The sequence below is a fragment of the Dreissena polymorpha genome, chromosome 8, assembly GCF_020536995.1.
Source record: "Dreissena polymorpha isolate Duluth1 chromosome 8, UMN_Dpol_1.0, whole genome shotgun sequence".
Lineage (NCBI taxonomy): Eukaryota > Metazoa > Mollusca > Bivalvia > Myida > Dreissenidae > Dreissena > Dreissena polymorpha.
Window position 1 is genome coordinate 40,428,674 of NC_068362.1, and position 26,834 is coordinate 40,455,507.

At 36.2% G+C, this 26,834-nt stretch overlaps 1 protein-coding gene across 2 annotated transcripts in view; it reads right to left on the reverse strand.

Annotated features, from left to right (window-relative positions):
• Positions 1-26,834, reverse strand: part of LOC127842029 (uncharacterized) — an 86,902-nt gene that overhangs the window by 33,417 nt on the left and 26,651 nt on the right. The window contains exons 1-3 of one of the 2 annotated variants that reach the window (XM_052371345.1): positions 21,085-21,855; positions 10,460-10,609; positions 2,433-2,572 (exon numbers count right to left, since the gene is read on the reverse strand). In XM_052371345.1, coding sequence (XP_052227305.1) covers positions 2,433-2,572; positions 10,460-10,609; positions 21,085-21,841 — 1,047 coding nt within the window. In that variant the 5' untranslated portion in view covers positions 21,842-21,855. Of the gene's footprint in view, positions 1-2,432; positions 2,573-10,459; positions 10,610-21,084; positions 21,856-26,834 lie in introns of those variants that run through there. The other variant, XM_052371346.1, reaches the window with a different exon arrangement.

The following is a 26,834-nucleotide window of genomic DNA, read 5'->3' on the forward strand; positions in this document are numbered from 1 at the left end:
CGAGCAACTGTAAGCAGTCTGTTCAGGTTTTATGCTGTTTGCTGCAAGCAGTCTGTTTAAGTTTTATGCTGTTTGCTGCAAGCAGTCTGTTCAAGTTTTATGCTGTTTGCTGCAAGCAGTCTGTTCAAGTTTTATGCTGTTTGCTGCAAGCAGTCTGTTCAAGTTTTATGCTGTTTGCTGCAAGCAGTCTGTTCAAGTTTTATGCTGTTTGCTGCAAGCAGTCTGTTCAAGTTTTATGCTGTTTGCTGCAAGCAGTCTGTTCAAGTTTTATGCTGTTTGCTGCAAGCAGTCTGTTCAAGTTTTATGCTGTTTGCTGCAAGCAGTCTGTTCAAGTTTTATGCTGTTTGCTGCAAGCAGTCTGTTCAAGTTTAATGCTGTTTGCTGCTCATCAGAACCTAAGATTTGGAGATGAGGCCTTAAAAACTTAAATCTATTAAGAAAGGTCTTTAATTCAATAAAACGTTCTAAGGGAAAACGATTGCGTGAAAATACGTAATTCAATTAAATATGAATTTCTACAACAACAATTGCGTCAAAATACATATCTAAGTGCTAAAGGGTTAAATTAGGTTGCATTTTTGTCTATAGTTCATACAAATGTTCCTAAAACACTATGCCTATCAGCCAATCTAATACTTATTAACAACATCCACCTACTGCAAGCTCTAAACTTTTAGTTGTTTTTCAAGTATCGAAAATGCTATAAAATATTTATGCACACTTCACATGTGAAGAAAATCTAAAGCACATTGAGCATAATAGAGCATAATGAGAAGAGAACGGTTCAACATTAAACCTCTCTAATACTTCATCATGGTAATTAGTGAGTTTGATGCTGATAATTGATTCAAAATGTATTCAATAATATGCTCAGAAGAATTTTTGTTAATCTTCTCCAATAAACTTTGTGTTGTATTACATGTATATTCTGGATCAATTAAAATGAGCCTTGATATGGGAATATGGGGTTTAATCCATGTATGTTAAGTGTTGTCCCAGTTTGGCCTGTGCAGACAGCTTGTATGATATTTTTATTCATAGGAAATCTCTTCTTAATGCAAATCCAATTTAAGTGGCAAGTGTTGTTCCTGATTAGCCTGTGCAAGCTTCACAGGCTAATCTGGGACGAAACTTTATGAACATGCAATCAGCATGGTTTTCTTTCCAATTACCTGACAGTCTGTTCAGGTTTTATGCTGTTTGCTGATCATCAGTATCTAAGGGATGGAAATGAAGCCTTTCAAACTTGAATCTAGTAAGAAAGGTATTTAATTAAAGTGAACTTTCTGTGGAACTACAAATGCTTCAAAATACGTATCTAAGTGATAAAGGGTTAACTGAGGCGTTGTTGAAAGATAAATGTGTTCTTTGTCTATATGAGCAAGTACCTAATTAGATAAGACGATTTACTATACATGTCTATAATATATTATGATAGAGTATCTGGAAAATACAGCCAGAGAAGTTGCTTGTTTATAGACAAGAATGATGTTTACAATGTGAAATATACATACATATCTAACAACATTGGCAAGGGGCACCATTTGCAAACTATCAGGAGACAAATTTTGATTAAAATCTTAAATCTGAAAGTTAAGCAAAAGCTTCACAATCATGAGACGCTTAAATCCAACAATCACTGTTTTGCCATTATAAAGCAACTTAATTGATGTAAACGTGTACACGTGTTAGGATTGTGAATTTCCCTATCTGCTCAATCCATTCCTGTACCTTGGCCTGATAATACTGCAACAAACAACTGCCCTGATAATACTGCTACATACAACAGCCCTGATAATACTGCTACATACAACTGTCTTGATAATACTGATACAGACAACTGTTCTGATAATACTGCTACATACAACTGCCCTGATAATACTGCTACATACAACAGCCCTGATAATACTGCTACATACAACTGTCTTGATAATACTGATACAGACAACTGTTCTGATAATACTGATACATACAACTGCCCAGATAACAGTGCTACATACAACTGCCCTTATAATACTGCTACATACAAGGGACCTTATAATACTGCTACATACAACTGCCCTTATAATATTGCTACATACAAGGGCCCTGATAATACTGCTACATATAACTGCCCTGATAATACTGCTACATACAACTGTCCTGTTAACACTGCTGTATACAACTGCCCTGATAACACTGCTGTATACAACTGCCCTGATAATACTGCTGCATAAAACTGCCCTTATCATATTGCTACATACAACTGCCTTGATAACAATGCTGTATACAACTGCCCTGATAATACTGCTACATACAACAGACCTGATAATACTGCTACATACAACTGTCTTGATAATACTGATACATACAACTGTTCTGATAATAATGCTACATGCAACTGCCCTGATTATACTGCTGTATACAACTGCCCTGATAACACTGCTACATACAATATCAGGTGATGTTCCTGCCTCCAGTTGTGCACGGGAGAGTTCTCGTTGGTAGGCTGCGAAGTCATCCTGGTCTGAACTTGTGCGGTGACTGTCCCGGTTGGAATGGGGGCTGCTGGGACATAATTGCTGACCAAGAGCTGAAATAACAACAAATGATATTTGGGTTGAGCTGAATTTACAATAAATTACATTTTTCATAGCTAAAATTATAAATAAAATTTTGATTGAGCTGAAATTACAACAAATAGCATTTTGATAGAGCTAAAAATTGCAACAAATTAATTTTGTTTGAGCTAAAATTACAACAAATTAAAATATGGTTTTCCTAAAAATTACAACAAATTAAATTTTGGTTCAGCAGAAAATACAACAAATTAAATTTTGGTTAAGTATTTATTGCAAAGGCTTTTTGCAAGCAAGAAGTTTGCAAAAACTAATCACACAAAATATCAACATAATGAAAATTTTGTATAACTTGGACATATTGACCTGACACGTGAAATGTAACGCATGTGCAGTGTATCAATGAAACCATAACTGTCATGTCAGGGCTAATGCTTTTCATTATTGTTTTCCGTCACTATAGTACATTTTAGTATTAATTGTCAGAATATTTATGCATAAAGGTCAGTGCCCGGCTAAGGTGACTGAACTCTATAAAACATTGTGATGTGTTTGTCCACTAGGCAATGGTGACTGAACTCTATAAAACATTGTGATGTGTTTGTCCACTAGGCAAACATTGTGATGTGTTTGTCCACTAGGCAAACATTGAGATGTGTTTGTCCACTAGGCAAACATTGTGATGTGTTTGTCCACTAGGCAATGATGTTTATGATGAATATGAGCCTTGCTCTGGGGAAAAGGGGCCTTAATGCATGAGTGTAAACATGAGCAGCAAACAGCATAGAACCTGAACAGATTGCAAGTTACTCGCAGGCTGTTCTGATTTTATGCTGGGTGCAAAGCCATTTTCACTGTCGTAAGGGTTAAATGTCATTACAGATAAGCCTCTGCAGTCAACACCGGCTTAGCAGAGACAATACTTTCCAATTTCATGTAAAGGAATTCTTTTATAAGCAAAAATCCAGGTTACGGGGAAAGAGTTGTCCCTGATTAGCCTGTGCAAACATGCATTAAACTTCCTTTTGCCCTGAGAGTGGCTCATATTTCAAATATTCACTCCATTTTTTGCAAAGTGTAGAAAGTGTACAAGCTGTACATAATAACCACATAAGACAAACTTCAATAACAGACCTTAATTAGTATCAAATTTAAACTTGTGTAAAACAAATTTTGAAACAAAAAATGAAATTAATATCTATAACCTTACATGTATTTTCTGGATGTCTAAACTGCCTTGTACTACAGAAAGCAAAATACAGCTTTGAATCTAAATCAGTTTTCAAAATAACAAAAGACACCTTATTTCTAAAAAAAAATTATCACGCAAACAACCTTCAAGATGTCATTTAAATCTAGTTAAAGGCTCCATAAAGGTGACAAATCCAAATATTATGCATATCGACTGGTCTGATTTTTACCGGATTTCAGTTACTCTTGCATAAAAACTGCTAAAAAAAACAGCTTAGGTACAACATTGTCAAGAATTATGGAAAATAAACCCGTTTCATAATTGGAAGAAATGTTTACATTTTTGCAACTAACGTGATGTGTAGCCTCAGAGCGGTGACATATGCTAAAAATAGCCGAAAGAAAATTCAATTTTAATTCTATTTTAAACAAATTTTAACCAGCAGAAAGTAACTTATTAGATCACTACAAACGTTTTAACCATTTAGAAGAGACCTACTTTGTGGGTGATACCGGAAAACGTTAAAAATCATCGTTATATTTTTGGTGACTTTCACTTTCTCTTTTCCGAGTAAACAGCGATGTAAATAAACTGATTGTTTGTAAACACAATTGACTTGGAGCACACTTTATTTTGAGCTCAAAACAAGTTGTTTTGCTTATTTTCTATTTTAATGTCCAATAGCATATATATATTGTTTTTTGATAACCTTTATAAATAAAATATGAAAAAAATATTTATAAATCGGTAAATAATTACGGATCTCCACCTTTATAGAGCCTTTAATAGTAATAACAAGACCATCTGAGTATTGCTCAGGCAAAAACATGCATGTGTGTAAAGTGTTGTCCCAGATTAGCATGTGCAGTCTGCACTGGCTAATTAGGGTCAACACTTTGTTCTTTAATTTGATTTTTGCTAAGAAGAGACTGCCTTTAAACGAGACTTATAACCATAAAAACAAAAGTGTTGTCCCTGATAAACTTATCTGGGCTAATGTGGGAAAACACGTTATGCACATGCATTAAACCCAGTTTTCCCATTTTATTCTGCACACAACCTTCAAGCCATCGTATCAATCTAGTTAATGAGAATAACAAGACAATTTAAAGTCTCATCAATTAACAGCTGTCAGCATTTTAATATAAAAATGTGTGAGCTTAAGTGAAAACAGATTTGCACAAAATAGCCTATTAAAATGCCTCGAGAATAATTGTGTTTAAAGTGTCTACTCTACAGAAAACATCTCCATCTGTTGGCAAGTAAAAATACTTCAAAACATTATTAAATTATGTCAAAAGATTCAATTTTACAAATTATTTTGTAAAGGTTTACGCTACAATTTTATATGATTTTTCTGGTAAAGAAAAGATATGCAGATAAATTATGTTCAAAAGAGAGAAATATTTGAGCCATGCTCTGGGAAAACTAAAGTAGCATCCCAGATTAGCCTGTGCAGTCTGCCTTAATGCAAGTGCCTAAAGTAGCATCCCAGATTAGCCTGTGCAGTCTGCCTAGACAAGTGCCTAAAGTAGCATCCCAGAGTAGCCTGTGCAGTCTGCCTAGACAAGTGCCTAAAGTAGCATCCCAGATTAGCCTGTGTAGTCTGCCTTAATGCAAGTGCCTACAGTAGCATCCCAGAGTAGCCTGTGCAGTCTGCCTAGACAAGTGCCTAAAGTAGCATCCCAGATTAGCCTGTGCAGTCTGCCTAGACAAGTGCCTAAAGTAGCATCCCAGATTAGCCTGTGCAGTCTGCCTAGACAAGTGCCTAAAGTAGCATCCCAGATTAGCCTGTGTAGTCTGCCTGGACAAGTGCCTAAAGTAGCATCCCAGATTAGCCTGTGCAGTCTGTCTAGACAAGTGCCTAAAGTAGCATCCCAGAGTAGCCTGTGCAGTCTGCCTAGACAAGTGCCTAAAGTAGCATCCCAGATTAGCCTGTGCAGTCTGCCTTAATGCAAGTGCCTAAAGTAGCATCCCAGATTAGCCTGTGCAGTCTGCCTTAATGCAAGTGCCTAAAGTAGCATCCCAGATTAGCCTGTGCAGTCTGCCTAGACAAGTGCCTAAAGTAGCATCCCAGAGTAGCCTGTGCAGTCTGCCTTAATGCAAGTGCCTAAAGTAGCATCCCAGATTAGCCTGTGCAGTCTGCCTGGACAAGTGCCTAAAATAGCATCCCAGATTAGCCTATGCAGTCTGCCTTAATGCAAGTGCCTAAAGTAGCATCCCAGATTAGCCTGTGTAGTCTGCCTAGACAAGTGCCTAAAGTAGCATCCCAGATTAGCCTGTGCAGTCTGCCTAGACAAGTGCCTAAAGTAGCATCCCAGATTAGCCTGTGCAGTCTGCCTAGACAAGTGCCTAAAGTAGCATCCTAGATTAGCCTGTGCAGTCTGCCTGGACAAGTGCCTAAAGTAGCATCCCAGAGTAGCCTGTGTAGTCTGCCTAGACAAGTGCCTAAAGTAGCATCCCAGATAAGCCTGTGCAGTCTGCCTAGACAAGTGCCTAAAGTAGCATCCCAGATAAGCCTGTGCAGTCTGCCTAGACAAGTGCCTACAGTAGCATCCCAGATAAGCCTGTGCAGTCTGCCTTAATGCAAGTGCCTAAAGTAGCATCCCAGATTAGCCTGTGCAGTCTGCCTAGACAAGTGCCTAAAGTAGCATCCCAGAGTAGCCTGTGCAGTCTGCCTAGACAAGTGCCTAAAGTAGCATCCCAGATTAGCCTGTGCAGTCTGCCTTAATGCAAGTGCCTAAAGTAGCATCCCAGATTAGCCTGTGCGGTCTGCCTGGACAAGTGCCTAAAGTAGCATCCCAGATTAGCCTGTGCAGTCTGCCTAGACAAGTGCCTAAAGTAGCATCCCAGATAAGCCTGTGCAGTCTGCCTAGACAAGTGCCTACAGTAGCATCCCAGATAAGCCTGTGCAGTCTGCCTTAATGCAAGTGCCTAAAGTAGCATCCCAGATTAGCCTGTGCAGTCTGCCTTAATGCAAGTGCCTAAAGTAGCATCCTTGATTAGCCTGTGCAGTCTGCCTGGACAAGTGCCTAAAGTAGCATCCCAGATTAGCCTGTGCAGTCTGCCTAGACAAGTGCCTAAAGTAGCATCCCAGATTAGCCTGTGCAGTCTGCCTTAATGCAAGTGCCTAAAGTAGCATCCCAGATTAGCCTGTGCAGTCTGCCTTAATGCAAGTGCCTAAAGTAGCATCCCAGATTAGCCTGTGCAGTCTGCCTTAATGCAAGTGCCTAAAGTAGCATCCCAGATTAGCCTGTGCAGTCTGCCTTAATGCAAGCGCCTAAAGTAGCATCCCAGAGTAGCCTGTGTAGTCTGCCTAGACAAGTGCCTAAAGTAGCATCCCAGAGTAGCCTGTGCAGTCTGCCTAGACAAGTGCCTAAAGTAGCATCCCAGATTAGCCTGTGCAGTCTGTCTAGACAAGTGCCTAAAGTAGCATCCCAGATTAGCCTGTGTAGTCTGCCTAGACAAGTGCCTAAAGTAGCATCCCAGATTAGCCTGTGCAGTCTGCCTAGACAAGTGCCTAAAGTAGCATCCCAGATTAGCCTGTGTAGTCTGCCTAGACAAGTGCCTAAAGTAGCATCCCAGATTAGCCTGTGCAGTCTGCCTAGACAAGTGCCTAAAGTAGCATCCCAGAGTAGCCTGTGTAGTCTGCCTAGATAAGTGCCTAAAGTAGCATCCCAGATTAGCCTGTGCAGTCTGCCTTAATGCAAGTGCCTACAGTAGCATCCCAGATAAGCCTGTGCAGTCTGCCTAGATAAGTGCCTAAAGTAGCATCCCAGATTAGCCTGTGCAGTCTGCCTTAATGCAAGTGCCTACAGTAGCATCCCAGATAAGCCTGTGCAGTCTGCCTAGACAAGTGCCTAAAGTAGCATCCCAGATAAGCCTGTGCAGTCTGCCTAGACAAGTGCCTAAAGTAGCATCCCAGATTAGCCTGTGCAGTCTGCCTAGACAAGTGCCTAAAGTAGCATCCCAGATTAGCCTGTGCAGTCTGCCTAGACAAGTGCCTAAAGTAGCATCCCAGAGTAGCCTGTGCAGTCTGCCTAGACAAGTGCCTAAAGTAGCATCCCAGATTAGCCTGTGCAGTCTGCCTAGATAAGTGCCTAAAGTAGCATCCCAGAGTAGCCTGTGCAGTCTGCCTAGACAAGTGCCTAAAGTAGCATCCCAGATTAGCCTGTGCAGTCTGCCTAGACAAGTGCCTAAAGTAGCATCCCAGAGTAGCCTGTGCAGTCTGCCTAGACAAGTGCCTAAAGTAGCATCCCAGATTAGCCTGTGTAGTCTGCCTAGATAAGTGCCTAAAGTAGCATCCCAGATTAGCCTGTGCAGTCTGCCTTAATGCAAGTGCCTACAGTAGCATCCCAGATAAGCCTGTGCAGTCTGCCTAGATAAGTGCCTAAAGTAGCATCCCAGATTAGCCTGTGCAGTCTGCCTTAATGCAAGTGCCTACAGTAGCATCCCAGATAAGCCTGTGCAGTCTGCCTAGACAAGTGCCTAAAGTAGCATCCCAGATTAGCCTGTGCAGTCTGCCTTAATGCAAGTGCCTAAAGTAGCATCCCAGATTAGCCTGTGCAGTCTGCCTGGACAAGTGCCTAAAGTAGCATCCCAGAGTAGCCTGTGCAGTCTGCCTAGACAAGTGCCTAAAGTAGCATCCCAGATTAGCCTGTGCAGTCTGCCTAGACAGTATATTTTTGAAAACTTTCTTAAAGCAAATTTCAGACAAGAGGTATGTGTCTTCATACTTAGCCTTAGCAGACTGCACAGGATAATCTGAGAAGACACTTTACACACATTAAGCCGCATTTTCCACAGTGCTGCTCATTTGTAAAAAAACAACTACCAAAATAACAAGATCATTTGTTTGACTAGGTATGCCAAGCATGTATGTCCAGTATAATTACTGAACTAGAAATGTCAAGTATAGAAGCACACATAAACACAACAGCTACTGTTTGTAAGTTGATCTGCAACATTGAGAAAAAGGCAGTACTAACAATTAGGTCCTTCTCGTAGTGAAACACTATGTCCCCTTCTACGCCGCTTTGATTAAGTTTTTTTAACCTTTGACCTTGAAGGATGACCTTGACCTTGACCTTTCACCACTCAAAATGTGCAGCTCCATGAGATACACATGCATGCCAAATATGAAGTTGCTATCTTCAATATAGAAAAAGTTATTGCAAAATGTTAAAGTTTGGGCAAACAAACCAACAGACCAACAGACAGGGCAAAAACAATATGTCCCCCACTATAGTGGTGGGGGACATAAAAATTAGCATGAAACATGTTTTTAAACGATTGTTAACTTTGACATTTATATTTGACAAAAGTACTCAACTCTTGCAATGGATCTTTAATTTGTCATATCAGTTATGACTACCATCTTTGACAGACCAAGGCAACATTTTGCAATGTTAATGCTTTGACAAGCTCACATCTAAAGGTCAGTTTAACATTGACCTTTGACAAGCTCACCACTATAGGTCAGTTTAATATTGACCTTTGAGAAGCATACCACTATAGGTCAGTTTAACATTGACCTTTGACAAGCTCACCACTATAGATCAGTTTTACATTGACCTTTGACAAGCTCACCACTATAAGTCAGTTTAACATTGACCATTGACAAGCTCATCACTAAAGGTCAGTTTAACATTGACCTTTGACAAGCTCAACACTATAAGTCAGTTTAACATTGACCATTGACAAGCTCACCACTAAAGGTCAGTTTAACATTGACCTTTGACAAGCTCCCCACTATAAGTCAGTTTAACATAGGCAAGCTCCCCACTAAAGGTCAGTTTAACATTGACCTTTGACAAGCTCACCACTATAAGTCAGTTAAAAATTGACCTTTGACAAGCTCACCACTAAAGGTCACTTTAACATTGACCTTTGACAAGCTTACCATTTGTATAGGTCAGTTTAGCCTTGACCTTTGACAAGCTTAGCATTATTATAGGTCAGCTTAGCCTTGACCTTTGACAAGCTTACCATTATTATAGGTCAGTTTAGCCTTGACCTTTGACAAGCTTACCATTATTATAGGTCAGTTTAGCCTTGACCTTTGAAAAGCACACAACTGTAAGTCAGTTAAAGATTGACCTTTGACCCCAGTTCACAACTTTAGGTCAGTTTTAAATTGATATTTGACGTAAGATCTGCCATAAAAAGGGACCCTTTGCTTACCAAGTCAATAAAAAACTATTGTTACAATCAAGTTTGACTTAACCAGGCCTGATGTTGGCTCTTTCAGTAAGTATTTACATACTTTATTGTATTTTGTTTGACATTTTCGCCAAAGACACCAAACCAAAAGTCTTGCTTTTTATGTTAAAGCTACTAAGTTTGAAGATTTATGCCACAGGGATTTGTAATTTTGAAGTTATTTATTGTACAAGATATAACAAATATTGGGTGTTTTGTAATCATATTCTGGCAACTTTGACCTTGAATTGACCAAAGCATCCCACAATTATTTTGATGGCATATGTAAGTTACTTACACTTAGTTTAAACCTACATATTTATTCTTGAGCGTATCAAAAGACGTAGGCTTATTTAAATGCTCTCAAATGTGTTTCCTAGGTAAGACAAAGTATTGGTGTCTTTTGGGATATCTAACTCCCCCATGATGGGTATCGCACCCATGACCTCCCCGTCGCTAGGAGGAAACCATATCAAGTACGCAAGTGACCTCAACATGTAGTACTTACAGTTAGGTCGGGGTCGCGGCGGTATGGATGGAGGAAGCTTGATAATATCAAGCCTTTCAAGGAAGTACTGACGCTGCTCCTCTGCAAAGGGAGACAACTTCTCATTGGCCAACACGTTGCTAAGGAACTGCTCTATGCCGGGAAGCAGGTCTGAAAAAAAATGAAATATTAGTCCAAGGATGGCTTACATATTGGGCTGTCAGTTTATCGCAGTGGTTAGTACTAATAATCTAGGCAACCCGAATTCAATCCCTGTTCTCAGAAGCATCTGAGTTTGGTAAGTGGTCACTATACAGGGCAGGTGGGCTCTTGATACTCCAGCATTACTTCAGAACACAAGGCCACACCTAAATTGAAATCTTTCAGTAAAAAAGGTAATTTTCCAGCACTTCTTGAGTTTTTTTTTGTTAAAGTCACCATACAACGAGGTGGACCGATACTATGAAAATACCTTCTATATTAGAAACAACTTCACTGATATAGGCACATAACTTTGAGCCTTGCTAGTGAAAAAATGGGGTCTAATGCATGCTTAAAGTGTCATCAAAGATGAGCCTGTGCAGTCTGCACAGGCTATTTAAGGACCACACTTTCAGCCTTGACTGCTTTTTTTCTAAAAAACAACAACGACCTTTAAATGAAAAATACTGTAACAGCGCAAAATGTAGTCTCTGATTAGCCTCTCTGGACTGCGCAGGCTCATCTGGGACAAGCATTATGCACATGCATTAAGCCCCGTATTCCTAGGGTCACAACATCAGTAATTGTTCAATCTAGACCAATGTTTCATGATTTTGTACTTCCCTTAAAATTGTACCCCAAATATTAATATTAATCAAAATGACAACTTAACATCACATCACAAAGCTGGCATGAATTATAATATTTTATCACTTTTTGCAGTAAATTAAAATGTTGCATTAGTTCTCACAAATATATATTCTGCATGCGTTAATAGGTGTTTACATTATATTTCTAACAATTAGTTCAGGGTCAAGGAACAAAAAAGCAATTAACATGCTTAAAAAAATTGGACATGCTCTGTGAAAAGGGCGTTTAGTGCATGTACTTAAAGTGTTGTCCCAGATTAGCCTGTGCATTCTGTAAAGGCTAATCAGAGATGACACTTTTCACTCTATGTTGTTTTTTACATTTACAGAGAGTCTCTTCTTAGCAAGGGTTAGGGTTAGGGTTAGGTTAGGGATTAACCCTTAACCCTAACCCTTCTTAGCAAAAATCCAGTTTAGGCAGAAAGCGTCCGCACAGGCTAATCTGGGATGACACTACGCACATGCATTAAACCCCCTTTTCACAGAGCACTGTCCAATTTGAAAATAAAGACATACATAGACTACGATCAACCTTGGTGTCAAATGATTTCACATGACTACATAAACGCTTTTGAAGGTCCTATTTATTTCAAAGAACATATGAGCTGTTGTCGTAAAAGGGCCATACAAACTCTGCATATGACAGATTTACAAAGCCCTATCTGGCCAATTAACTTGACCACACAGACTGAACTAGGGTGTTATGCATACCAGAATGTCATTAACTCCAATAGTTGCAATAAATAATCAGTCCATTGTCCTTAAAGGGGCCTTTTCACAGATTTTGGCATTTTTTTAACTTATTCATTAAATGCTTTATATTGATAAATGTAAACATTGGATCGTAAAAGCTCCAGTAAAAAATCAAGAAAAAAATTAAAAAAAGGAAAAGAACATTGCCCGGAGCAGGTTTCGAACCAGTGACCACTGGAGTCATGCCAGAGTCCTGAAGTAAAAACGCTTTAGCCTACTGAGCTATTCCGCCGAGTACACATTCTTGACGTATTTTATACCTTATATAAGCAATCTTCGTAGTTTCACAAAATTTAACGACAAAAACAGAACTCTCCAAATTATTCAATCGTTTCGCGTTGCAACGCTTTATAATTTTTAGGTTTTAAAATCGTCAAAAGATGCATATAACGGCTATATTAGAGCATGGTTAATGTTCAGTATTACTGTTTCCTCACAAATATCATAACTAAAACGAAAACTTACGAATCTGAAACAACTTTTTTCAATTTCGTCAATTTACCAAAGCGTGAAAAGATCCCTTTAAAGTTCATGGAGACATAAAGTGCTTGATGAAATTTGTAATTAAAATTGAGACTAGACATCTTACAATAAAATGTCTATGGGTCATTCTGAAACTGTATAAGGTCACAATATACTAAATAGTTTCCCAATATAATACAATGTAAAAGCGTCATCTTTAAGCGAAAATAAATGCATTATTTTGCACATAGAGACCCCCATACCCATACCTTTTCTTAAAGGCCATTCTAAGCGGAGTCGATTTGTGCAATAAAAAAGAAATGTCATGTACGAACCAAGAATTAACTTGTCAAAAGTCAAAAACTTTTTTTCCGGCCGTTGTATAGTGGAATGTAACCTTTTTCAGTGCAATGTTTTTCTTAAGTCTCTAAGTTTATCACATTTCAGGGATTTAGTAGTGAGCACATATTCATGCCCTACTACTTTCTCCAAAAGATAAAGCCAGAACAATAGTTTAAATTGTACAACATGCCTTCGAATCAACTATGATATTTTTTAGAGAGTACAGCACTACATGAAACGGTTATTTAGTATATTGTAACCTATAAGAACCTTTCATTTGTTTCACACTTACTTGTAATGAGCTATTTTGCAAACACTGCCAAAACAAAAAAATACATATTTTATTCATAATTATTGCTATTTATCATCCATGCATAAAACATACTGTTGAACATATCAAAACAGACAGGGTAGAAATGAGTATTTTACATTGGGTTACACAACACCATGATTCAGTCTACAATATTTTATTGTGGCTATCTCATATTACTAGATAATTTAGATTATAATGTACAAATGATTCATGGACAGTGAATTTTTTTTATCTTTCTATTTGTCTTTTTTAGTGAGCTTTGTTCTGGGAAAAACTTAGCTTAATGCATGTGCATAAAGGTCGTCCAATATTAGCCTGTGCATTATGCGTAGGCTAATCAGTGATTACACTTTCTGCATTCATGGAAAAAAATGTTGCTTCAAAAAGAGGCTCTACTTAACAGAAATCTAATAAGTACATGTAGGTGGAAAGTGTTATCCCTGATAAGCCTGTGCAGAGTGCACATACTTATCTGGGACACAACTTTACACACAAAAGTTAAGCCCCATTTTGCCAGAAACAAGGCTCAATTGTACAAACAATAACACTCAATTCTACGCCGCCCCCCCCCCCCCCCCCCCCCCCCCCCCCCCTCTCCCATTGTTTGCTTGCATTGCTTCTTTACTTAGCATCAAGATATTTTGTTTGTTAGTTAGGGGTTTGTTCGGGCTATTTGCCGTATTAAACAGTCAATTTTATTAATTATGGCGGTCAGTGAACCTGGGTTAGCTGGTTTACCAGTTGTGCTAAGTGCTCATACTAGCTCTCTATATTATGGATGATACGCCTGAGGTCTTTTACTAATGCCTAGGCAGGTCAATGCCGGTCATACATGTACATGGTTAACAAAGTATGAATATTTTTATGAGATAATACATCTTACAATTGTCAAGGGTTCAAATAACAAAATTTAAGGTTTAAAATTCTAAAGCACCAAGGTATTTTGTTGGTATTTAATTACTAGTTTAATTCTTTCTAAATGTTTATAGTATACATTTTTGTTAAATGCTATGTGGTTAAGCACAATGTGCATACATATAAAATATATGGGCCGTGCTCTGTGAAAAGGGGTTTAAAGCATGTGCGTTAAGTGTCGTCCCAGATAAGCCTGTGCAGTCCACACAGGCTTATCAGGGACAACACTTTACATTTTTATGATATTTTTAGTTTCAAAAAAGTCTTTCATAGCAAAAATCAAGTTTAGGTGGAAGGTGTTGTCCAAGATCTCAAGTAACATTTGCATCACAATGACTCAAGGCAGATAATTTGTACCTGAGTAAAAAGTGATAAAATTGCAAAATGCTTGCATAAAAAAGCAGCATTCTGCTTTAATTGAAATCCCTGTGTAGCGCAGTCTTCTAAGCAAACTCCAAATGGCAAAACAAATGTTGTTGTTATCTAAATTTTAAAGCCTTCTCTAATATTATATTCACAAAACCCCAAACAATACATTTTCAGATGAGGTAAAGACATGCCAATTGTAAACAAGAGGGCTAAAAGTGCCTGTTTCGGTTTAAGTAAGATACAACAACAACCTTGCATAACCTTGGAGGCAAAGTCATATATGGTACATTTCTGCCCATAAATAAATAAACCAAGTCATATGGTACATTTCTGCTCATAAACAACTACACCAAGTCATAAGGTACATTTCTGCACATAAACAACTAAACATATTTAATGTGTTCACATCTGTCCTATGAGATGAGGCAGCCGTAACTGACAGTAAAACCTGTCGGCAAACAAATTAATATGACTGCATTTAAGTACAACACACTTCTAGTTCATGGTCGGTTAAACAACAAATTTAATAGGGTTACATTTTTTGTGGGACATTAATTTTGGTGGATTTTGTGGGTTGAACGATCCATGATTTTAACAATAAAACATGGAAAATGCAGATCACAATTCCTCTTTTATTCAAAATCAGAAATTCAAAAATTTACATTTCCAGGGAAAAGTTATTTAAAAAAACAAAACAAAAACTTCATGAGGATCATATACTTTAATTGCATTGCACAGATGTCAGGTGTTTTGCTGTACATTTTAGGTTTACATTTGAGGCCTTTAAAAATTGTGAGGTTTCAACCCCGATTGTTTATATAATGGAAGAAAATTTACTTTTATTTTTTTTGTGTGAGCAACATCAAAGAGACTCAGCCCTATAGCTAGCTAATCAAGTGTAAGACATTGATCATAAAAATCTGTGTGCAAAAAATAAAGCTTCATTTTACAAGTAAATAAACCACACAAGTATTGTTTAACAATATATCCAGCCCCAGGTTAAATGGTAACCTGATTAAACTGTACCACAAATTTAATACACCAGACCAGAGAATTAACTTTCCATTTTTACATTGTGGATTATACAACAAATTATTTGTTGAGGTTGTTATTTCAAAAGCATAAATTTTGTAATAATAATGAATACCGTATTTTACCACGTATAGCGCGCAGTTTTTTACCTCCAAATTTTAAAATAAAAATTCGGTGCGCGTAATACATTGACACAACGCTTTCCTGGTTGCTAAATTGCAAAAAATCCATTTCGAAATCGTAAATCTTCACAATTGCCGCCATTTTTTTTTTATTGCAGAAAAACTACACCCTACAATGTTATAGACTGAAGGGGCCGTTGTCGAAACAACAAATAGCGGGAAAGGGTAGGTATGAACGGGGTAGTAACAGTTTTGACAAAAATTAAAAGATGAAAAAATTGTCTTTGTTGATGTTTTCACACTTATTCATTGATCGCATTTTTAGCTGCTGTTGTCGACATAAATGAATGCAGATGAAGGTAGGTGTGAAGGAGTTGTGTTTCGCAGGTTGAGGTAGGTGTGAATGGGGTCTTTGCACTTCGTAATTGACATCTTTCATCTAGCAATGTACGAACTAACTTGGCATTTGAGACCTTAATTGACACTTGAGAACGTGAAAATATGCATTGGCACCTCAGTGTGTATGAATATTGAACGTTCAACAGTGCAGTTTTAAACGTTCAATTACGACTACTACGAGGAAACGCCAACCAGGATGACCGACGAGGACATGAGGAAGTTTTTCGACAGCGACAACGACACCGATGATGAAGATTTCGCAGGATTCAACGCATCAGACATCAACGGACGACCACTATAGACAACGCCTAGCCCATCACGATGATGATAACGGCCCTTTTTAGGGCCACCATATTCTCGAGATAATAATCTTAAAAATTGTCGAAAATATAGTGCTGAGCAAACCATGCTCCAGATCGTTTAAACGCTCCCTTCTTTAAAACACAAAATTAAGCGCTCAAAAACTCGGATTAAATGATTGCCCAATATAAGAATTGCGGCCATTTTCAGCCCGATTTTAGGTTTTTGGGTCTTGAATTCTTTTTTTCCCCCATTTTAGCTTTAAAAAAATTGCAAGCGCGTTATACATGGGAGCGCGCTATATGTGGTAAAATACAGTATATCAAAATTCACATAGGCAAACTGTTCTTAGATGCATTCAATTGTGTAATTATTTCATGGATGGGTTGGCTATTGGAAACGATAAAGACTTGATCAGATTCAAAAACAGTTTCAACATGTATAGTTGAATTACTTAATATTTGTTATATAGAGTCCACCCCCTACACAATAAAACAGCATATAATTTATTTTGTTCAACTCAAATCCATATTTAAAGAACTTATCAATATGTTACACTACAAGTTTTAGTTGGTCGGGTTAGCGGCCGACGAAAGTTACAGAGCACGTTTTGCAAGTCAGTATGCGCTTAGCTACGCTGGGCGGAGCGTGGTTGTATACAATCGATATTGGCCAATGAGAGCGCACGCTTTGCATGAGCGACAGCACTCGTAGGCCTGCACTATGCAGATGACGAATAAGTGGGAACAGTGGTGTAATGGTAGAATGCTGGCGTAAAGATCGAGAGGTACCTGGTTTGAATACCTCCCTGACCACTGGAATTTTTCTGAACAAGAAATTTATCCCACATTTGCTCTCTCGTGGACATTGTGCATTGTATGCAAAATACAATTAAAAAGTTTATTCGACTTGTAAAGAATTTTAACAAATTAAAGTTGAATTCATTACATACCAATTGGCATAAATAAATTTGTAATCCGAAACAGGCTTCTGCATTTTAATGTTAACGAAACATAAACAAAATCTAGCTTTAAATAAACAATGCTTTGTGTATTTCTGCTGTTTCTTTATTTCAGTAAAAAGCGCGCGAAAACTATGCAGACATCATGTTCAATGTCACGTGAAAAGTGTGGGTGTATTTATTGAACAGCAAGTCAGGCGACATACCTGTGTTCAGTTGGAAAACCCCATCTCGATTGGACATTATTTCATCATATCTTTTAATAGTCACAAATGCCAAAATTCATTTGCTACTTAAGAAAAAAGGCGAATGTTTATGTTTTTAAATTTTTTGAGTTTGCTATTAAAAATTGGAATATACGGGATAATCTGGCAATGAAAAGCGACAAGAAGAAGTATTTAATTAAGTATGCATTAATTGATACGAGTGCGTATCTATGTGTGAGAAAAAGTGTTCAGCAATGAAATCAATGTTGTTATCCATGACTTTATAGCTTTTTAGTTGTGATAGCTCACAACTAATGTGCTATCACAACTAATGTAGAGGCAGTTTTGCAAGTCAGTCTGCTGTTAACTAAGCTAGGAACGATAACCACTGCCTGTTTATAGATCACCACTGGTACACTGCAGACAGCCTGTATGTAATCAATAGTGTATAACAGCTTGTGCAACGACATTGGCCAATTTATCATTGAAATCTGTACATATTGGCTGCTTTCAGGAAAAACGGGGCTTAATGCATTTCAAATAAGATTAGCCTGTGCACACTGATTAGCCTGTGCAATGCACACAAGCTAATCAAGGACGCCACTTTTTGATTTTTTGGTGTTTTTCGTTTAAAGAGAGTCTCTGGTACCGGGATGAGAATTAATGCATCTGCATTGTGCCCTGTTTTCCCAAAATGAAGCTTAAATTATCTTTTTTATTAATGATTTGAAAAAAACACAAACATCTCGACCAGTGCTTTAAGACACACTCGTTATAAATTTGAATGGATTGTGTTCATTTCAAACTTGCGATATAAAAAGCTATAACATAATTTTGAAAACTGAATTGCATCTAAGATTATACAATAGCGAACAACTTCAGTGCCTTCAGTGCTTTGATTTTAACTATTGCAGTGTTTTCTGTTCTTTGCCTATTTCAACATTCCAAAAAACATCAATGCCACGTAAATTGTATCAATTATTGTGTAATTTCCATTTTACATTGTGGATTGTACAATAAATTATTGTTAAGGTTGTTATTTCAAAAATCTAGTTATAATAATGAAATTCACAATAGGCAAACAGAACTTACTTGCACTCAAGCATGTAATTACTACATGGATGATGGGTGATTGGCAAGGTTTAAGACCTGATCTGAATCAATAACAGTAAGATTCAACATATATAGTAGCTTAATTTAAGCCCTTTTCCACTCAGAAGCAAATTGAAAATGGCTATATGCAAACAGCATAAAACCAGAACAGCCTGCGAATAACTCTCAGTCTGTTCAGGTTTTATGCTGTCTGCTACTCATCAGTATCTAAGGGTTGGAAATGAAGCCTTTAAAACTTGAATCTAGTACAGAAGGTCTTTAGTTAAGTTTAACTTTCTGAGGGACTACCAATACGTCAAAATATGTACCTAAGTGGTAAAGAGTTAAAGCGAGTTTATACGAATTTTTATATGTGTTAAATTGTAATAAATTGATAAAATATGTTACAATAACACAAAATAGGCAAGAAAAATTATACATTGAATACGAATTTCATAAAATGCAGCAAAGACAAATTAGCACCCCGAGTCGATTGTGACGAACATATTTTCCCACAATAACCGAATCATTGGTCTTTTTATTAGGACCAGAGTTAGTGTTTGTGTGTCATATGAATATATATCGTTGCAGAAATTTAAAATGAACCGTTAAACTAAGTTTAGATTCACATCGTACATGCATGATATACATGCTAGCGAATTCCTAACCCTGGCGCATTTGAAGTCCCTTAGAAAATTTAATTGAATACTATTCTTACTAAATTCAAGTTTTAAAGGTTTTATTGCCAACACTTAGTTACTGATCAGCAGCTAACAGCATAAAACCTGAACAGACTGGGAGTTACTCATAGGCTGTTCTGGTTTTGTGCTGTTTGCACATAGCCATTTTCACTTTGCTTCTAAGTGGGAAAAGGTTATACATACAAGGAATATACAAAAACTTGAAGTGTCCATTATGACATTGACCTTGAAGTGAACAAAGATGCGACAAATTGTGATGTTAATATGATAAACATTTGTCCCAACGATTTTGAAATCCCTTATTGCATGACAAAGTTAGAAGCCAGTCACAAACATTCACTTGGACTTTATCCATACAATGCATATGTGAAAACTTCAAGTGTCCATCGAGAGCTTGACCTTGAAGCAAGGGAAATGGCTGCTGCATGAAAAAAATGTTGTCTAGATATTAGTGCTGCACCGAATCCAAAATTTCAATCGGATCCGAATTCGAATCCAATGGCTCGGATATTGAATATCGATTTGAATCCTAATTTGAAAGTAAAAATACGCAAAATAAATTATAATTAATATTGTTATAACCAAAATTATGTTTTGAAACACCAGAATGTATATATGTCTTATGAGAAAAGTAATTAACTTTTATTATTATTATAAACTTTACAGCTACTAATATTTATACTACTTTAGCAGCATTGGTAGATGCAGCTGCAGCCGCAACAGCAGTAGTGGAAGCAGAAATAACGACATCAAAAACAAAAACAAATACTAAGTAGATGACAACATTGACTTACGTTGTTCAAAAAAAAATTATACCCGGGTCCAGATTCCGCAAATTTATCAAAATCGCACATACATGAAATAGTGTAAGCATTTTAACGACAAACATTAATAATAATGTCTCATATTAAACACATCTATGTCAGTCAGATATAATATGAATAACGCTGTATTTTAACAAGCAAAAAGCGCATCACACGCAATCTGCAATAAGTATCAATAAAATACTCCTTAACGACCACTTATAAGCCAGTATTAGTATGCTGATAAAACCCAAAATGCTTCCACACCGAGGATTTTAATTGTTTATGTGCATCGCGATTTTTCTTCTGCGCCATTTTGAACCATCGAAAACGAAACTTGACTGTGTAGTACCATGTTTTTGTCGAAAAAGTAGCGATAATTGTGACAAACTACATACCAGTCAGCCTTTCAAACAGAAAGAAACAATTTAACAAAACGTTTAAGGGCGAAAGAAACAATTAACGCAAACAAAAGGTTAAACTCAAATAAGATCCGGATTCGAAACCGATTTTACCAATCACGGTTAGATCCGCGAATCCTCATTTGGATCCACGAATCTTGGATATTTCGGATATTTCGTGCAGCCCTACTAGATTATATGGTCATTATTTGTGCCAATTCATTTCGAAATCCCATAATGTACAACAAAGTTATGAGCCGCACATGAAATGTATGACACAAACAAACAAACACACACACACACAGAGGGTAACACTTGATGCCCATTTGCCATTATCATGGTGGGGGCATAAAAAATGGTCTCAAAAAAGTTGATTCAACCTCATCATTTCACTTCAGCTATAGTGAAATGATCGAGATATAATTCACTATTATTATTCATTCATTCACCATACAGCATAAAATTATATACATTATTTTATTATATTCTTTACTTAATCATGCTTTGTAACATAAAAAATAATGGACCCAACTAATATCAATTAAATAATCAATCAAAGCGACAGAAATAAGGCAGCAAACACCCAACAGGCATAATAATGAATCCAAACTTCAGCAACCTTACCATGGGGAATTCCTGATCCAACTGATATTCCATATCGAGCAAAATCAAACTGTTGTGGAGTTCGAGATTTCAGTGATGAATAATCAATGGACTTGCTTCTCTTTCGACTGATCTCCTCATACTTTCTATTCTTTCTGTGTCTACCAAGCCTCTCCTCTGTTTGACTTTTGCTCCGTTCTGACCAGTGTGACAGTTCTGACTTACTCCGTTCTGACAAGTGTGAAGGAATGGCTCTCAGGTAATCTCTGTCCAGTTCTTCTGTTGATTCCATAATGGTTCTCACTTCATTGTCCTCAGGTGAGGATTCTTCAAGTTCAATTCTCACTTTTACATCCACAACATCTTGTGTATTTCCATCAATGTCTTCTATTTCATCATAACCATTTCCATCAATGTCTCCTTTTACATCATGACCATTTCCATCAATGTCTTCTATTTCATCATAACCCAGGGTAAAGCTTGCTCTCGTTTCATAAAATTTTGATTCAACAAAATTTTGTCTTGGTTCAGCAAACTTTCCTATTGATTCAGCAAAATTATCTCCTGGTTCAGCAAAATTATCACCACTAAAACTTGGCTGTTTGTCCCCATTTCCCCCAGATTTTGTCAATATAGCATTTAAAGTAACTTCTTCACTCACATGTGCATGAAACTTTCTTTTTGCATTTTCACATTCAGTATCTACAAAAGCACTCTTACATTTTGCAGCCATATAAGACTTGACGTGGTAAAAGCCTTTTTCAGATTGAACAGACATATCTTCTGTTAGTGCATTTTCTACATGTTCGTCTATAGCTTCTAAAGTACTTGCAGTAATACTAAAATCATTTACAGATGTATGCTTTGTTATTTCTGTTGAGAGATTTCTGACAATGATGTTATCATTTGTGTCCTCAACCTCTGATGTTAGTTTCTTTGTACCATCGTTACATTGTTCTTCTTTAGAAAGTGTATGCAATGTACCTACATCATGGTCCATAGCTGGTAGAGTTTTGCTTACTTCAAGCTTGTTAATGCCACCTGATTTTTTATTGCTGACACTTTTTGGTTGTTCTGTTTTCTTTGAACTTAATTCACTGACACTTTTTGGTTGTTCTGTTTTATTTGGGCATGTTTCACTGACACTTTTTGGTTGTTCTCTTTTCTTTGGGCTTGTTTCACTGACACTTTTTGCTTGATCTGTTTTATTTGAACTAGTTTCATTGACACAGTTTGGTTGTTTTGTTTTCTTTGGACTTGTTTCACTGACACTTTTTGATTGTTTTGTTTTCTTTGGGCTAATTCCAGAAGTTGTTTCCTTACCTTCGCATTCATCCAATGATTTTGACTTGTATTTCTTTAAACCAATTCCAGTATCAAACTTTATATTGTTCACATTTCTTCGTTCTATTGATTCCAAATAAAATTTGATCCGACTTTCTGAAGCCCGGTTGAGTTTTTTCTTGTCTGAGCTTTCCATTTTTTAGTCAAAATGTACTAGTTTTTACTCTATCTTGCAAAGTAAAAGGTATAATTTCATATTTTAGTTGGGCTATATACCTTTTAAATAAATACATTTGCAAAATCATTTTAAATAGTTCAGTTATTACAATTAAGTGAGTAAAAAATATCAAGTTAATTATATACATACAAATAAGCACAGTATATTTACTTAATTGACCACATTTTCTTTTCATCAATAGCTATTGCAACAATTGTATCCAAACCATGTTTTTAAATTATAAATGTCATTGGAGTCTGGCACAGTTATTGTTTATGGAAAAAAAAATCATATTTAAATATTTCCTGCCAACAAGCATAATGGGCCATTGTGGGCCATTAAAAAATAAGAACATTTTGTCTTTTTTTAACCACTTCATTTCATGATATATGCTTTTAAAGTAACTGCGTCAATTCTTACTGAAACCCAATTTAAGGCAAAATAAAAGAGGAGCAACCATTGTTATCAAATCATATCCCATCTAAGGTTTGTTCAATAAATATACCGGTATTATATAATTTTACACAGAAAACATGGTGAAAACTTTCATTCATTCTTTTCTCAAAGAAATACCAAACAAAATAATTTCCATCAATGTTCTGTACTAAAATTCAGTATTTATTGTCAACCTTATGATTTCAATTTGACACCTACATATTCCTAAGATATAGATATTAAAGAATGCTCATTATTAATTTACGAACAGACTTCTGTTAAGCAGCCCATCCACACACAATCTCATTGTCAATTTTATTTACTCAATAATATTGACAGAATATTTTTTGCCCTTTAAGCGGCCCATCCACGCACAATATCATTGTCAATTTTATTGACTCATTGACAGAATATTTTTTGCCCTTTAGCCATGTTGACTGTATGGAAATTTTGACGAGACTATAAATATTGATTAAATATTATTGAAGGGTGCAAAACACTACTCAATAAAATTGATAATGCATCAATAAATATTTGAGATCTCTGATTTTCATCAATACATTGATGGTGTCTCAATAACCTCCAATCACTATCAATTTTATTGTCAATCTTCATTATTGACAATAAAATTGACAATGATACTGTGTGTGGATGGGCCGCTTTACACACATTATTTTTATTCTCGAATATTGGATTTAATCCACTTAAACGTCAATTATACTGACCAATATATTTGACCTGAAAACAAAAAGGATCTTACTTTATTTTAACCCTTTGCATGCTGGGAAATTTGTCGTCTGCTAAAATGTCGTCTGCTGAATTTCTAAAATTAGCATTTTTTTTTTCAAAGAATACTATCAGAATAGCAAACAGTTTGGATCCTGATGAGAAGCCACATTCTGTGGCGTCTCATCTGGATCTTAACTGTTTGCAAAGGCCTTCAAAATTTGGTTCCTGGAGCACTGAAAGAGTTAAGTATTATGAATATATCTTACTTTCCTACACTGTTAGAAAAGCACAACATGTGCATTCAATACTGCATGAATTGATAAATGCAGACTTCAAGTGCTGATGGATCTTTATTCAATATGCTTGAATTGATAAATGCAGACTTCAAGTGCTGATGGATCTTATTAATATATTAAAACCAACTAAACACACAATTGTAGATTGTATAATATCGTCACTGTTCTTCGAAAACGTGTAAGTAAATTTTTACAACGTTTCAATAGGCAAAAAAAACATTTTTAAAATATAATAATTTAGATGGTCTAAAAAAGGAACCAAATATTAAAGAGAAAACTGCGTAAGTCCATTTTTAGAATTAAAATGACAACTACAGGCTTTTATATTTTCATAAATAAAAAGTATGCCCATTTTGACTAAGACTATCTTAATTAATATATTTTAAAACTTCAAAAAATATTTAAAAAATGTTTTTTGAAAAGTTCGAAAAATTGACTTTGGCAGTTTTTGCAGAAACAATTAGTGCACCAATGAATGTTCAGGATTTTCTCACATGCTCATAACTATGCCTTCCAATTGGATATGAAATCCAGTATTTTCGCAGAAAATGACCCGTGAACCCGCCGTTCTTATAAAAACAAATAACAATTTGCGCCAAATTTGATTACGTGTTTTTGGAAGAACAGCGACGATATGTTAAAATATTGCTATTTCTTGAATGATTATCATTATAACTGAAGTTAACCCTTTATCACTTAGATAAGTATTTTGATGCATTTATAGTCCTTTAGAAAGTTGAATTTAATTAGATACTTTTCATAAGTTTTAAAGGCTTCATTTCTGCAACCCTTAGATACTGATGAGCAACAAACAGCATAAACCCTGAACAGACTGTGAGTTACTGTAAGGGGGTTTGTGTTTCATGCTATTTCCAAATAGCCATTTTCACTTTGCTTCTGAGTGGGAAAGGGTTAAGGAAGGGCAGCAAAATGCAGCCATAGCCCTGGGTTTATCAATTTTATATTTATGTATCTAGTAAACAAGATTATAGCGCAGTATCATTTTCATTCAATTAGTCTCTTAATTTATAAATAAAAATCAACATTAAAAGTTCATTTTGAATTCATTTTATGCTAATAGATATGAATATTTAGAAATAAAACTGTATATTTATTATGTCATGTTATGCAAAACGTGTACCGCCATATCCATTTAGCAACAATCAATTTTAACAACCATTACAAAGGTTTTTGCAGCCACATAACAATCAAAGTGTTATTATTACATTTATAAAAGGGTATAAGGGCTTTTTGTTCCAAAGCCAGTGATGAAAAAAAGGAAAAAAAATAATAAGAAAATGAATTATATATATCCCAGTAAAAAGCCACAAAATAATAATTGACAATCTTTCAAAATATACATAATAAATAATATAAGCAATTTTTGTCAAAATCCATGATGAAAAAAAAGAAAATACTTAGAAAATAATTATAAATGCAAGTTTAAAGCACACACACAATATTCAAGATCTTTCAAAAATCCACAGCGAAAAAAAAATCCAAGTCCTGTGATGAAATGGAAAAGAAAATACTTTAAAAAATGACTATAAATCCAAGTTTAAAGCACACACAATATTCAAGTTGCTTCAAAATCCACAACTCAAAAAATATTTCAGTCCCAACCAGAAAACAATGAAAACAATTTATATTTCTGGTTATACGCTTTGTTCCAGTTAATTTCATCTCCTGACAAATGCAGACACCTTTGGTTTACAATTTCTCCGGCAGATGATTGCTGGAGTTTCACCCCACCTTACGCCAAAACACTTCCCCAACATAGCGATTGCATCCACCCAGATTACTTTCCCTGCTTCCCCATTATTACATACAGCCCAGCCAGTTGGGCTTATCAGGAATTTAATATTCAACTACTTCATTCTGAGAATCAGAAAAAAAATGTTATTGTTAAGCCAACCTCTATTCTCTCTAGTAATTGCTTTTTATCTACATTACTTTAACAACACCTGTCTAATGGGGGATATCATAAATCCAATCTGCAATTTAATGCATCTTGATGCATATTATTTTAGTAATGTCATCCACCATCTTACGAAATAATCTTCTGTGGGTATTTTTTTTTCTCTAAGATTTTACCATCCATTATAATAGACAGGGCCCTCAATCCATTTTAGGGGAAGCGGGTCGCTACCCATAGCAGGGGGAATTTTCGCGGCGTTTCCCTTTTTGGGGGATTTTTTAGTTACTCTCTAAATATTACATTTGTACATGTTTGCACTATATTCATTGCTTATTTCATAATTTAGTATGTTTGAAAATGTTAAATTAAAATAGAATTGAGATATAATAGTCATGAGACATCTATCTATAAAAAAAAAAAGTTTTTTTTTTTTAGGGGGAATTTTTCCCCCAAAAAGTATACTTTTCAGGGGGAGAATGCGGCAGAACTTCAGCCGTGGATTTGACAGATTGAGGGCCCTGATAGACTATCTTTGAATAAAGACAAAATTTGTCTTCTATCCTGGGCTAAGTGTTTAACTATTGTATCTCATATTGATCTATTAAGGAGGTTCAACAGTTTCACACAAACCCCATCATATGGTCAATTATTGCCACCAAGTTACTCACTTGACATAACCCTTTGCATGCCGGGAAATTTGTTGTCTGCTAAAATGTCGTCTGCTGAATTTATAAAATTAGCATTTTCTTCAATTTTTTTTCCAAAGAATACTATCAGAATAGCAAACAATTTGGATCCAGATGAGACGCCACGTTCTGTGGCATCTCATCTGGATCCAAACTGTTTGCAAAGGCCTTCAAAATTCGGTTCCAGCACTTAAAGGGTTAATAAT